The sequence below is a fragment of the Salmo salar genome, chromosome ssa01 (assembly GCF_905237065.1).
Source record: "Salmo salar chromosome ssa01, Ssal_v3.1, whole genome shotgun sequence".
NCBI classification, from domain to species: Eukaryota; Metazoa; Chordata; class Actinopteri; order Salmoniformes; family Salmonidae; genus Salmo; species Salmo salar.
Genome location: NC_059442.1, coordinates 111,665,878 through 111,681,800, shown reverse-complemented (window position 1 = coordinate 111,681,800; position 15,923 = coordinate 111,665,878). Strand labels below are relative to the sequence as shown.

General features: G+C 38.3%; 1 protein-coding gene across 1 annotated transcript; it reads right to left on the bottom strand.

Moving 5' to 3' along the window:
* Nucleotides 1-5,045: 5,045 nt before the first annotated feature.
* Nucleotides 5,046-6,370, bottom strand: LOC106596561 (myosin-7-like). Its single transcript, XM_045687535.1, has 4 exons — nt 6,210-6,370; nt 6,026-6,121; nt 5,470-5,601; nt 5,046-5,163 (listed from the first exon to the last, which is right to left on the bottom strand). The coding sequence occupies exons 1-4, from the start codon at nt 6,339-6,341 to the stop codon at nt 5,143-5,145; spliced, it is 381 nt and encodes a 126-aa protein (XP_045543491.1). The 5' UTR covers nt 6,342-6,370; the 3' UTR covers nt 5,046-5,142.
* Between the last annotated feature and the right edge of the window lie 9,553 nt (nt 6,371-15,923).

Sequence of the window (15,923 nt, the reverse complement as noted above, 5' to 3'; positions counted from 1 at the left end):
TCAACAGCCAGTGGAATCGCGTGGCGCGAAATACAAATACCTCATAAATGGTATAACTTCAATTTCTCAAACATGTGACTATTTTACACCATTTTAAAGAAAAGACTCTCCTTAACCTGTTGCGGGTAGGGGGCAGTATTTGCACGGCCGGATAAAAAACGTACCCGATTTAATCTGGTTATTACTACTGCCCAGAAACTAGAATATGCATATAATTATTGGCTTTGGATAGAAAACACCCTAAAGTTTCTAAAACTGTTTGAATGGTGTCTGTGAGTATAACAGAACTCATATGGCAGGCAAAAACCTGAGAAGATTCTGTACAGGAAGTGCCCTCTCTGACCATTCCTTGGGCTTCTTGACTCTTTTTATTGAAAACTTAGGATCTTTGCTGTAACGTGACACTTCCTACGGCTCCCATAGGCTCTCAGAACCCGGGAAAAAGCTGAATGATGTCGAGGCAGCCCCTGGCTGAAAAACATTAGCGCCTTTGGTAAGTGGTCTATCAGAGGACAATGAGACTGAGGCGCGTGCACGGGTGACCCCATGTTTTTATTTTCTCTCTCTTTGAACGCAAAACACGGTTTCCCGGTCGGAATATTAACGCTTTTTTACGGAAAAATTGCATAAAAATGGATTTTAAACAGCGGTTGACATGCTTCGAAGTACGGTAATGGAATATTTAGACATTTTTTGTCACGAAACGTGTCGGGCGCGTCACCCTTCTTTGCACTTCGGATAGTGTCTTGAACACACGAACAAAACAGAGGATATTTGAACATAACTATGGATTATTTTGAACCAAACCAACATTTGTTATTGAAGTAGAAGTCCTGCGAGTGCATTGTGACAAAGAACAGCAAAGGTAATAACATTTTTCTTATAGTAAATCTGACTTTGGTGAGGGCTAAACTTGTTGGGTGTCTAAATAGCTAGCCCTGTGATGCCGGGCTATCTACTCAGAATATTGCAAAATGTGCTTTCACTGAAAAGCTATTTTAAAATCGGACATAGCGAGTGCATACAGGAGTTCTGTATCTATAATTCTTAAAATAATTGTTATGTTTTTGTGAACGTTTATCGTGAGTAATTTAGTAAATTTTCAATGGGATATAAATATGAACTTGATTGAACAAAACATGCATGTATTGTATAACATAATGTCCTAGGATTGTCATCTGATGAAGATCATCAAAGGTTAGTGCTGCATTTAGCTGTGGTTTGGGTTTATGTGACATTATATGCTAGCTTGAAAAATGGGTGTCTGATTATTTCTGGCTAGGTACTCTGCTGACATAATCTAATGTTTTGCTTTCGTTGTAAAGCCTTTTTGAAATCGGACAGTGTGGTTAGATTAACGAGAGTCTTGTCTTTAAAATGGTGTAAAATAGTCATATGTTTGAGAAATTGAAGTAATAGCATTTCTAAGGTATTTGAATAACGCGCCACGGGATTACACTGGCTGTTGCATAGGTGGGACGATTTTGTCCCACCTACCCTATTAATCTAACCACATTGTCCAATTTCAAAAAGGCTTTACAGCGAAAGCAAAACATTAGATTATGTCAGGAGAGTACCCTGCCAAAAATAATCACACAGCCATTTTCAAAGCAAGCACATATGTCACAAATACCAAAACCACAGCTAAATGCAGCACTAACCTTTGATGATCATCATCAGATGACACTCCTAGGACATTATGTTCTACAATACATGCATGTTTTGTTCAATCAAGTTCATATTTATATCAAAAACCAGCTTTTTACATTAGCATGTGATGTTCAGAACTAGCATACCCACCGCAAACCTCCGGTGAATTTACTAAATTACTCACGATTAACGTTCACAAAAAACATAACAATTATTTTAAGAATTATAGATGCAGAACTCCTTTATGCAATCGCGGTGTCAAATTTTAAAATAGCTTTTTGGCGAAAGCACATTTTGCAATATTCTGAGTACATAGCTCGGCCATCACGGCTAGCTAACTTGACACTCACCAACTTTGGCCCTCACCAAACTCAGATTTACTATAAGAAAAATTGGATTACCTTTGCTGTTCTTCATCAGAATGCACTCCCAGGACTTCTACTTCAACAACAAATGTTGTTTTGGTTCCAAATAATCCATAGTTATATCCAAATACCGCCGTTTTGTTCATGCATTCAGGTAACTACCCAAACGGTGACGCGCGAGCGCATTTGGTGACAAAAAAACTAAAATTATTCCATTACCGTACTTCGAAGCATGTCAAACGCTGTTTAAAATCCATTTTTATGCGATTGTTCTCGTAAAATAGCAATAATATTCCAATCGGGCGACGTTGTATTCATTCAAAGGCTGAAAGAAAAACATGGCGACTTCTCGTGACAGCGCATCTCCAGTGTCACTGTCCCCAGCCTGACCAGTAACAAACAGAGCTGCTGTACTTCGCCCAGAGACTGCAGACATCTCATTCCACTTTCTGGCGCCTTCTGAGAGCCAATGGAAGCCTTACAAAATGTCATGTTACAGCAGAGATGCTGTATTTTCGATAGAGATGCAACAGAAGGATAACAAATTGTCAGACAGGGCACTTCCTGTATGGAATCTTCTCAGGTTTTGGCCTGCCATATGTGTTCTGTTATACTCACAGACACCATTCAAACAGTTTTAGGAACATTAGAGTGTTTTCTATCCAAATATACTAATTATATGCATATTCTCATTTCTGGGCAAGAGTAGTAACCAGTTTAAATCAGGTACATTTTTTATCCGGCCGTGCAAATACTGCCCCCTAGCCCCAACAGGTTAAAGACAATTTACTGCTACTCCTCAGAGCTGCTGAGAGAAGGTCTACTATATGCAGCACGTATTCAATCCATATATTGAACAAACTTTTTGGTGAAATTATTGTCCTTGCGATGAATAGTTCAGTTATCATCAAGTGTCTTTCAGACTGTACAGTGTTCTTCAAAAATCTAATAAATTGGGATTAATGAGCCAGCTAATTGTTTTGTTATCGTAATTTTGTGAGCACTAATCCAACTATTCTATTTTCTTCATGAAAGGTACATTTATTCATCTGAATCTTCCAAAAGACTGTTGCCTGTTAGTAATCAAAATCAAATCAAATTGTATTTGTCACATGCACCGAACACAACAGGTCCTAGACCTTACCGTGAAATGCTTACTTACAAGCTCCTAACCAACAATGCAGTTCAAGAAATAGTTAAGAAAATACTTACTAAATTAATTAATTACAAATAAAAACAATAAAAGTAACACAATAAAATAACAATAATGAGGCTGTATACAGGGGGTACCGGTACCGAGTCAATGTGTGGGGGTAAAAGTTAGTCGAGGTCATTTGTAAAGTGACTATGCATAGATAATAAACAGAGAGTAGCAGCAGTGTAAAAACAAAGATAGGATTTTTCAGCAGTCTTATGACTTGGGGGTAGAAGCTGTTAAGGAGCCTCTTTAGACCTAGACTTGGTACTCCGGTACCGCTTGCTGGGTGGTAGCAGAGAAAACAGTCTACTTGGGTGACTGGAATATTTTTATAATGTCTGGTACTGTGTTTATAATGTGAATTACCATGTTTATAATGTCTGGTACTGTGTTTATAATGTCAATTACCGTGTTTATAATGTCTGGTACTTTGTTTATAATATCAATTACCGTGTTTATAATGTCTGTTACCATGTTTATAATGTCTGGTACTGTGTTTATAATGTCTGTTACCATGTTTATAATGTCTGGTATCGTGTTTATAATGTGAATTACCGTGTTTATAATGTCTGTTACTGTGTTTATAATGTCTGGTACCGTGTTTATAATGTGAATTACCGTGTTTATAATGTCTGTTACTGTGTTTATAATGTCTGGTACCGTGTTTATAATGTGAATTACCGTGTTTATAATGTCTGAGACCCTGTTTATAATGTCAATTACCGTGTTTATAATGTGAATTACCGTGCTTATAATGTCTGGTACTGTGTTTATAATATCAATTACCCTGTTTATAATGTCAATTACCGTGTTTATAATGTGAATTACCGTGCTTATAATGTCTGGTACTGTGTTTATAATGTCAATTACCGTGTTTATAATGTCTGGTACTGTGTTTATAATATCAATTACCGTGTTTATAATGTCTGTTACCATGTTTATAATGTCTGGTACTGTGTTTATAATGTCTGTTACCATGTTTATAATGTCTGGTATCGTGTTTATAATGTGAATTACCGTGTTTATAATGTCTGTTACTGTGTTTATAATGTCTGGTACCGTGTTTATAATGTGAATTACCGTGTTTATAATGTCTGAGACCCTGTTTATAATGTCAATTACCGTGTTTATAATGTGAATTACCGTGCTTATAATGTCTGTTACCGTGTTTATAATGTCTATTATCGTGTTTGTCATGTGAATTATCGTAATTTCACCACTAGAGGGGACGAGGGAACGCTAATCATTATGAAAGTGTATATCTGCATTTCATTTGTATATGTATATATGCGCATAATCTCAGATAACCCAGAACTAAAATCTTGTGTAATTTGGTCATATGATCGATTACCATTTATTTTTACATCATCTGCCCACATTAGATTATTGTGCACATTATCTGGGACAAAATTCAAATGCAAAAAATCTGGTTTGTTGTATCCTGAGAACTTTGTTCTGAGAATTTACGCCCAATCACCAAAATGTTCTCTCTCAATTGCAACCATGGTTATGCTACCATCTTGCTTCTCCTATTTGTTTCTTATGGAAACATTTCAATTTGGGCGTGTTCATATAGGCCACTTCCCCTGAGTGTAAAGGGTTAAAACTATCATGTTGATGTTATGCATGACTATAATAGCTTAGTCTATGAATTCTATAGTTAAATTTCTCTATCATCATCCCTCAGCTGGTTACCAAAAAAAGTGACCGCTTTGTTGGGGTGTCCGCTTTGATGTTGCTTGAATCCCAGATTGCTCATTTAATTAAAGTACAGTATTTTTATGGTTTGAAAAGCTGTTTTCTGAGTAATAAGTCCACAGTCACAAAGGAAGTGTATGTAGGCCTACATGTTTTTAATCAATGATCAACATTTCACAGTGAAAATCATATTTTATGACACACAGGAAATTGATAAGACTTTGGTCTTGTTTACTCAGCAGCTTCTTTTCCCTGTAAGAAGAAAGACATAACAGAATGGATCAGTATTAATAATGAACATGATAAATATATCAACACTTGGAAATAACAGAATGGATCAAGTATTTAAGACTCAGTGCTCAGCTTGATTTTCGATTTTGAAGTACCAACTACATTTGGATTATTTAACCTGTCCTGAAATGTGTTTCTCAGAGATCCTCAACATTTGAGTGATTGTAAAAGGTCAGTATTGACCTCTGTGAAGAATGAATCATAGGTGGTGTTGATGTGGTCATGTTTGAACATGAGTCAGGTGTAGGTTTAGCAGCAGTTCTGTACCTTTCCGCTGTCGCGGCTCTTGGCTCTGAGCTTGTTGACCTGAGTCTCAGCGATGTCAGCACGCTCCTCGGCCTCCTCCAGCTCATTCTGAACCTTCCTGAACTTAGACATGTGCTGGTTGGATGCTTCCTCCTGGGTGAGGAAAAGAGAGGGAGAGCCTAACATCAGTATTGAAAGTTTGAAGCTTCAGGTAGCAATCTAACATATATTTTTTTAAGGAATTATGAGAGAGAAGGATGCTCCATTAGAGAAAGTGAGTGGTGGAACAGGGGATAAACTGCTGCTTCCAGGACCATGTGATCAAGGAGAGTCAGCACTACCACCAGACGAGCCCACGGCACAAGGCTAAATAACATTCAACACTCTCTACTTTAAATTGTTACATATAGAAAGAGTAGTCACTGTGCATACATTTCTTCAGAAATTACTTGCACTATCAACTGAGTCAATGTTGACTGACATGCAGTAGCAACACTTAAGTAAACTGAGTATAAGTTTTGTAATGTCTACTAGGTAATGTAAGCTTTCAGAGGTTTTGACTAAGTCTGTGACTCACCGCTTCCTCAGCCTGCCTCTTGTAGGCCTTCACTTTCATCTGCAGCTTATCTACCAGGTCCTGAAGTCTGCCAACGTTCTTCTTATCCTCCTCAGTCTGTGGGAGAAGTTAGAAGAATCAACAGTCCGTAGTTTAACACACAAAGCAGTGTGCTTTAGTGTGTGAAGAATGCACTTTTTCTTACCTGGTAAGTGAGCTCCTTGACTCTGCGCTCATACTTGCGGACTCCCTTGACCGCGTCTACACCTCTTCTCTGCTCGGCCTCCACCTCAGTCTCGAGCTCACGCACCTTTGTGGAAGAAATAAACGTAGGCATTTATGTGAGGTGGTGAAGTCAGGCGTAACAAATCTTTGAAAAACAGAGGAATGTTCTTCTACTGGTCAAGAAGTGTTGTCTGCTCCTATGAACTTTTACGATTTTAATTAAAGGGGTCTATAATGAAAACAACAACTTTTCATGATGTAGGTGGGTTATTAAGAGAAAAATCCATTACACAATGCCCCTGTGTATTTTTATGTTCCACCAAACCAATATGGAAATGGGAGAACTGACAGTGCCTCTTGCAGATAAGAGCATTTTTAAACCACTGGGATGGTAGTACCCTCACACAGAGAACCTAATGGCTTCAACAGCAGGTAGGCTTTTAAGATAGTAATTAGTAGGACTAGTGAAATCAATAGCCCACAGGCCTCTGGTCTAAAGTAGTGCTCTGCAGGGTTCCATTTGGCATGCAGTCACTGTTTGCTGTTTTCTCACCATTCTGATGTCAACCGTAAAGCTGGATTTGGATCTATGGGCTAGGTGGGACGCAAGCGTCCCACCCGTGGTGCACTCCATCAACAGCAGGTGCATTTCAAGAGCGGCAAATTTGAATCCAAATAAATGTCAAAATTCTAATTTTTCAAACATACAACTATTTTACACCCTTTGAAAGATAAACATCTCCTTAATCTAACCACGTTTTACGATTTCAAAAAGGTTTTCGGCGAAAGCATAAATTTAGAGTATGTTAGGACAGTACATTTACAAGAGTTGTGTGTAATGTTTTGTCAATTCAAAGACAGGGTCACCAAAACCATAAAACCAGCTAAAATGATGCACTAACCTTTTACAATCTCCATCAGATGACACTCCTAGGACATTATGTTAGACAATGCATGCATTTTTAGTTCTATCAAGTTCATATTTATATCCAAAAACAGCGTTTTACTATGGCATTGATGTTGAGGAAATCGTTTCCCTCCAATAACCGGCAGTCAAGTCAGCACCACAAATTAAATAATTAAAATTAGAAAACATTGGTAAAATATTATATTGTCATTTAAAGAATTATAGATTTACATCTCTTGAACGCAATCAACTTGCCAGATTTAATGGGCCATCATCGTTCCATGGCTCTTGTTCGGTCAGATCTCCCTCCAGAAGACTCAAAACACTTTGTAAAGGCTGGTGACATCTAGTGGAAGCAATAGGAAGTGCCAAAATATTCCTCAGCCCCTGTGTTTTTCAATGGCATAGGTTTAAAGGTAATACAACACATCAGGTATCCACTTCCTGTCAGAAAATGTCTCAGGGTTTTGCCTGCCAAATGAGTTCTGTTATACTCACAGACACCATTCAAACAGTTTTAGAAACTTTAGGGTGTTTTCTATCCATATATAATAAGTATATGCATATTCTAGTTACTGGGTAGGATTAGTAACCAGATTAAATCGGGTACATTTTTTTATCCAGCCGTGCAAATACTGCCCCCTAGCCCTAACAGGTTAAACAAAAAACATGTTTTTGTAGAATATCCATTCCAACATTTGGAAATTGACTTATTGAACTATTCCGAATTGAGGGGAAGAAGGGGTGTTTAACAATAATAGATAAGTATAGCAAATGGGTAGAAGCGTTACCAACTTACTTGGTGGACCTGATTATGGTAGCTAAAATATGAGGTCAAGATATTATCCCTAGAGTTGGTTTACTAGGATCTATCTCTTTAAATGATGGATGACATTTTAGCTAATCGGGTTGAACAAATAGAATGCCAGAGTCACATGAGAAGACTGTTTGTTAACCAAACCCGTATTTTCAAGATTTTGTGTCCAACAGGTGAATTACAGTAGAAGGTGATTCACTCAGTACAACCAGGAGACTGGGTGTGGATTCAGTCCCTGAGGAGGAAAGACGGGAAGCAGCCCCGTTGGGAAGGCCCATACCAGGTTCTGTTAAACCACTGCCTTTGCCATTAGAAAACTGAGAGGGTCACTTGGGTGAAGAATGAAAAAATAAACTATATAATACACTGAGGAGTGATGTACACTCCTATAGTGCCAAATTATACATTAAATAAAGGGCATTATTGCCACCATAAAAGGTAAATGGATGGCGTTTTTGTACCCATCATGCACAACCTACGTGGAATTCCTAGTCTCTGGCAGCTTTTGGAACTGCAGATCTGCGGTCAAGAACGTTGAGTTCCACAACAGTTTGCTGCTTCAGTATCTTTATATATTTTTGGCAGATGTTACTATGGAATACTGAAGTGTAATTACAAGCATTTCATAAGTGTCAAAGGCCTTTATTGACAATTACATGAAGTTGATGCAAAGAGTCAATATTTGCAGTGTTGACCCTTCTTTTTCAAGACCTCTGCAATCCGCCCTGACATGCTGTCAATTAACTTCTGGGCCATATCCTGACTGATGGCAGCCCATTCTTGCATAATCAATGCTTGGAGTTTGTCAGAATTTGTGGGTTTTGTTTGTCCACGCGCCACTTGAGGATTGACCACAAGTTCTCAATGGGATTAAGGTCTGGGGAGTTTCCTGGCCATGGACCCAAAATATCAATGTTTTGTTCCCCGAGCAACTTAGTTATGACTTTTGTTATGACTTTTGCCTTATGGAAAGGTGCTCCATCATGCTGGAAAAGGCTTAGTTCGTCACCAAACTGTTCCTGGATGGTTGGGAGAAGTTGCTCTCAGAGGATGTGTTGGTACCATCTGTGTTCTTAGGCAAAATTGTGAGTGAGCCCACTCCCTTGGCTGAGAAGCAACCCAAACTAAATGAATGGTGTTTTCTAAAGCAAGAAATAGACCTGTGAACCTTTCACCTATTACTACCTGTCAGGGCAAGGAGATTGAGGTTGTAACCTCATATAAATATCTTGGAATTTTGATTGATGATGGCCTCTCTTTTAAAATGCATATTCAACAACTTACAAAAAAAATTGAAGCTGAAATTGGGATTTTATTTTAGGAATAAGGCCTGTTTTTCTTTTGAAGCCAGAAGGAGGCTAGTATCAGCTACATTTATGCCTTTACTATACTATGGGGATATTTTATATATGAATGCTTCCGGTCAGTGTTTGAGATCAATTGACACCCTTTACCCTGGCACTTTGACATTTATTTTAAACTGCAAAACCTTTACGTACCACTGCACTTTGTATACCAGGGTTGGCTGGCCTTCTCTAGTCACTCGTAGGCTCAGTCACTGGTATACTTTTATTTACAAAGCCATTTTGGGTTTACTACCTTTTTATTTGGGCATTTTTATTGTTCAGAAATGTGGTGGGTACTCTCTTCGTTCGCTGGACTTTATCCTGCTAACTGTTCCAAATGTCCGAACTGAATTTGGTAAAAGGGCTTTTATGTACTCTGCACCATCGTCTTGGAACGCCTTACAAAATACTTTTAAACTGGAAGAACTTGTCCCGATTGGTATTTTTAAATCACTGATGAATTATCTTGAGACTGATTCCCTGACATGTCAGTGTTTTTAATTTGCTGTTTTGATTTTGTTATACTCTTGTGAATTCTATGGTTTTTACCAGATTATTTGTAGTTTTTCATGTTGTTTGTCTGTAATTTTTGTAATGACTTGGTGCTGCCTATCTTGGCCAGGACGCTCTTGAAAAAAGAGATTTTAAATCTCAATGAGCCTTTCCTGGTTAAATAAAAGTTAAAAGAATAAATAAAATAAAAAATAAATAAAATAAAAAACCCACACATGAATGGTCTCAGGATGCTTTACTGTTGGCATGACACAGGACTGATGGTAGCGCTCACCTTGTCTTCTCCGGACAAGATTTTTTCCGGATGCCCCAAACAATCGGAAAGGGGATTCATCAGAGAAATTGACTTTACCCCAGTCCTCAGCAGTCCAATCCCTGTACCTTTTGCAGAATATCAGTCTGTCCCTGATGTGGCTTATTTGCTGCCCTTCTTGACACCAGGCCATCCTCCAAAAGTCTTTGCCTCACTGTGCGTGCAGATGCACTCACACCTGCCTGCTGCCATTCCTGAGCAAGCTTTGTACTGGTGGTGCCCCGATCCCACAGCTGAATCAACTTTAGGAGACGGTCCTGGCCCTTGCTGGACTTTCATGGCGCCCTGAAGCCTTCTTCACAACAATTGAACCGCTCTCCTTGAAGTTCTTGATGATCCGATCAATGGTTCATTTAGGTGCAATCTTACTGGCAGCAATATCCTTGCCTGTGAAGCCCTTTTTGTGCAAAGCAATGATGACGGCACGTGTTTCCTTGCAGGTAACCATGGTCGAGAGAGGAAGAACAATGATTCCAAGCACCACCCTCCTTTTGAAGCTTCCAATCTGTTATTCAAACTCAATCAGCATTACAGAGTGATCTCCAGCCTTGTCCTCGTCAACACTCACACCTGTGTTAACGAGAGAATCACTGACATGATGTCAGCTGGTCCTTTTGTGGCGGGGCTGAAATGCAGTGGAAATGTTTTTTTGGGGGATTCAGTTAATTTGCATGGCAAAGAGGGACTTTGCAATTAATTGCAATTCATCTGATCACTCTTCATAACATTCTGGAGTATATGCAAATTGCCATCACACAAACTGAGGCAGCAGACTTTGTGAAAATGTATATTTGTGGCATTCTCAAAACTTTTGGCCACAACTGTACATTAGGAAAAAAAGCGTGCTATCTAGAACCTTAAAGGGTTCTTTGTCTGCCCCCATAGGAGAACCCTTTCAATAACCTCTAAGTTGCAGGTAGAACTCTTCTACATCGACCTCGAGTTTGATGAGGACTTGAGTAGGACCCGCGTCGACACCATCACCCCCCTCATACAACTTCTTCGAGGTCAAGGAGAGACAGAAACTACCCCAACCCTGGATACAGGCTGACTTCACTACACAGCTAAAGATTGGCTTCATTTTGTCAGCCATTTTAACCTCCCTGGGTAAGGCGGGACGCTTGCGTCCCACCTAGTCAACAGCCAGTGGAATCGCGTGGCGCGAAATACAAATACCTCATAAATGGTATAACTTCAATTTCTCAAACATGTGACTATTTTACACCATTTTAAAGAAAAGACTCTCCTTAACCTGTTGCGGGTAGGGGGCAGTATTTGCACGGCCGGATAAAAAACGTACCCGATTTAATCTGGTTATTACTACTGCCCAGAAACTAGAATATGCATATAATTATTGGCTTTGGATAGAAAACACCCTAAAGTTTCTAAAACTGTTTGAATGGTGTCTGTGAGTATAACAGAACTCATATGGCAGGCAAAAACCTGAGAAGATTCTGTACAGGAAGTGCCCTCTCTGACCATTCCTTGGGCTTCTTGACTCTTTTTATTGAAAACTTAGGATCTTTGCTGTAACGTGACACTTCCTACGGCTCCCATAGGCTCTCAGAACCCGGGAAAAAGCTGAATGATGTCGAGGCAGCCCCTGGCTGAAAAACATTAGCGCCTTTGGTAAGTGGTCTATCAGAGGACAATGAGACTGAGGCGCGTGCACGGGGTGACCCCATGTTTTTATTTTCTCTCTCTTTGAACGCAAACACGGTTTCCCGGTCGGAATATTAACGCTTTTTTACGAGAAAAATTGCATAAAAATGGATTTTAAACAGCGGTTGACATGCTTCGAAGTACGGTAATGGAATATTTAGACATTTTTTGTCACGAAACGTGTCGGGCGCGTCACCCTTCTTTGCACTTCGGATAGTGTCTTGAACACACGAACAAAACAGAGGATATTTGAACATAACTATGGATTATTTTGAACCAAACCAACATTTGTTATTGAAGTAGAAGTCCTGCGAGTGCATTGTGACAAAGAACAGCAAAGGTAATAACATTTTTCTTATAGTAAATCTGACTTTGGTGAGGGCTAAACTTGTTGGGTGTCTAAATAGCTAGCCCTGTGATGCCGGGCTATCTACTCAGAATATTGCAAAATGTGCTTTCACTGAAAAGCTATTTTAAAATCGGACATAGCGAGTGCATACAGGAGTTCTGTATCTATAATTCTTAAAATAATTGTTATGTTTTTGTGAACGTTTATCGTGAGTAATTTAGTAAATTTTCAATGGGATATAAATATGAACTTGATTGAACAAAACATGCATGTATTGTATAACATAATGTCCTAGGATTGTCATCTGATGAAGATCATCAAAGGTTAGTGCTGCATTTAGCTGTGGTTTGGGTTTATGTGACATTATATGCTAGCTTGAAAAATGGGTGTCTGATTATTTCTGGCTAGGTACTCTGCTGACATAATCTAATGTTTTGCTTTCGTTGTAAAGCCTTTTTGAAATCGGACAGTGTGGTTAGATTAACGAGAGTCTTGTCTTTAAAATGGTGTAAAATAGTCATATGTTTGAGAAATTGAAGTAATAGCATTTCTAAGGTATTTGAATAACGCGCCACGGGATTACACTGGCTGTTGCATAGGTGGGACGATTTTGTCCCACCTACCCTATTAATCTAACCACATTGTCCAATTTCAAAAAGGCTTTACAGCGAAAGCAAAACATTAGATTATGTCAGGAGAGTACCCTGCCAAAAATAATCACACAGCCATTTTCAAAGCAAGCACATATGTCACAAATACCAAAACCACAGCTAAATGCAGCACTAACCTTTGATGATCATCATCAGATGACACTCCTAGGACATTATGTTCTACAATACATGCATGTTTTGTTCAATCAAGTTCATATTTATATCAAAAACCAGCTTTTACATTAGCATGTGATGTTCAGAACTAGCATACCCACCGCAAACCTCCGGTGAATTTACTAAATTACTCACGATTAACGTTCACAAAAAACATAACAATTATTTTAAGAATTATAGATGCAGAACTCCTTTATGCAATCGCGGTGTCAAATTTTAAAATAGCTTTTTGGCGAAAGCACATTTTGCAATATTCTGAGTACATAGCTCGGCCATCACGGCTAGCTAACTTGACACTCACCAACTTTGGCCCTCACCAAACTCAGATTTACTATAAGAAAAATTGGATTACCTTTGCTGTTCTTCATCAGAATGCACTCCCAGGACTTCTACTTCAACAACAAATGTTGTTTTGGTTCCAAATAATCCATAGTTATATCCAAATACCGCCGTTTTGTTCATGCATTCAGGTAACTACCCAAACGGTGGCCGCGAGCGCATTTGGTGACAAAAAACTAAAATTATTCCATTACCGTACTCGAAGCATGTCAAACGCTGTTTAAAATCCATTTTTATGCGATTGTTCTCGTAAAATAGCAATAATATTCCAATCGGGCGACGTTGTATTCATTCAAAGGCTGAAAGAAAAACATGGCGACTTCTCGTGACAGCGCATCTCCAGTGTCACTGTCCCCAGCCTGACCAGTAACAAACAGAGCTGCTGTACTTCGCCCAGAGACTGCAGACATCTCATTCCACTTTCTGGCGCCTTCTGAGAGCCAATGGAAGCCTTACAAAATGTCATGTTACAGCAGAGATGCTGTATTTTCGATAGAGATGCAACAGAAGGATAACAAATTGTCAGACAGGGCACTTCCTGTATGGAATCTTCTCAGGTTTTGGCCTGCCATATGTGTTCTGTTATACTCACAGACACCATTCAAACAGTTTTAGGAACATTAGAGTGTTTTCTATCCAAATATACTAATTATATGCATATTCTCATTTCTGGGCAAGAGTAGTAACCAGTTTAAATCAGGTACATTTTTTATCCGGCCGTGCAAATACTGCCCCCTAGCCCCAACAGGTTAAAGACAATTTACTGCTACTCCTCAGAGCTGCTGAGAGAAGGTCTACTATATGCAGCACGTATTCAATCCATATATTGAACAAACTTTTTGGTGAAATTATTGTCCTTGCGATGAATAGTTCAGTTATCATCAAGTGTCTTTCAGACTGTACAGTGTTCTTCAAAAATCTAATAAATTGGGATTAATGAGCCAGCTAATTGTTTTGTTATCGTAATTTTGTGAGCACTAATCCAACTATTCTATTTTCTTCATGAAAGGTACATTTATTCATCTGAATCTTCCAAAAGACTGTTGCCTGTTAGTAATCAAAATCAAATCAAATTGTATTTGTCACATGCACCGAACACAACAGGTCCTAGACCTTACCGTGAAATGCTTACTTACAAGCTCCTAACCAACAATGCAGTTCAAGAAATAGTTAAGAAAATACTTACTAAATTAATTAATTACAAATAAAAACAATAAAAGTAACACAATAAAATAACAATAATGAGGCTGTATACAGGGGGTACCGGTACCGAGTCAATGTGTGGGGGTAAAAGTTAGTCGAGGTCATTTGTAAAGTGACTATGCATAGATAATAAACAGAGAGTAGCAGCAGTGTAAAAACAAAGATAGGATTTTTCAGCAGTCTTATGACTTGGGGGTAGAAGCTGTTAAGGAGCCTCTTTAGACCTAGACTTGGTACTCCGGTACCGCTTGCTGGGTGGTAGCAGAGAAAACAGTCTACTTGGGTGACTGGAATATTTTTATAATGTCTGGTACTGTGTTTATAATGTGAATTACCATGTTTATAATGTCTGGTACTGTGTTTATAATGTCAATTACCGTGTTTATAATGTCTGGTACTTTGTTTATAATATCAATTACCGTGTTTATAATGTCTGTTACCATGTTTATAATGTCTGGTACTGTGTTTATAATGTCTGTTACCATGTTTATAATGTCTGGTATCGTGTTTATAATGTGAATTACCGTGTTTATAATGTCTGTTACTGTGTTTATAATGTCTGGTACCGTGTTTATAATGTGAATTACCGTGTTTATAATGTCTGTTACTGTGTTTATAATGTCTGGTACCGTGTTTATAATGTGAATTACCGTGTTTATAATGTCTGAGACCCTGTTTATAATGTCAATTACCGTGTTTATAATGTGAATTACCGTGCTTATAATGTCTGGTACTGTGTTTATAATATCAATTACCCTGTTTATAATGTCAATTACCGTGTTTATAATGTGAATTACCGTGCTTATAATGTCTGGTACTGTGTTTATAATGTCAATTACCGTGTTTATAATGTCTGGTACTGTGTTTATAATATCAATTACCGTGTTTATAATGTCTGTTACCATGTTTATAATGTCTGGTACTGTGTTTATAATGTCTGTTACCATGTTTATAATGTCTGGTATCGTGTTTATAATGTGAATTACCGTGTTTATAATGTCTGTTACTGTGTTTATAATGTCTGGTACCGTGTTTATAATGTGAATTACCGTGTTTATAATGTCTGAGACCCTGTTTATAATGTCAATTACCGTGTTTATAATGTGAATTACCGTGCTTATAATGTCTGTTACCGTGTTTATAATGTCTATTATCGTGTTTGTCATGTGAATTATCGTAATTTCACCACTAGAGGGGACGAGGGAACGCTAATCATTATGAAAGTGTATATCTGCATTTCATTTGTATATGTATATATGCGCATAATCTCAGATAACCCAGAACTAAAATCTTGTGTAATTTGGTCATATGATCGATTACCATTTATTTTTACATCATCTGCCCACATTAGATTATTGTGCACATTATCTGGGACAAAATTCAAATGCAAAAATCTGGTTTGTTGTATCCTGAGAACTTTG

Bases quoted from the DNA above. Each gene is read 5' to 3' on its own strand.
- LOC106596561 (XM_045687535.1), bottom strand. From the start codon at position 6,341: ATGCCTACGTTTATTTCTTCCACAAAGGTGCGTGAGCTCGAGACTGAG. The intron at 6,122-6,209 runs GTAAGAAAAAGT...CTTCTCCCACAG, and splicing joins TCAAGGAGCTCACTTACCAG to ACTGAGGAGGATAAGAAGAA. The intron at 5,164-5,469 runs GTACAGAACTGC...TTCTTCTTACAG, and splicing joins AGAGCCGCGACAGCGGAAAG to GGAAAAGAAGCTGCTGAGTA.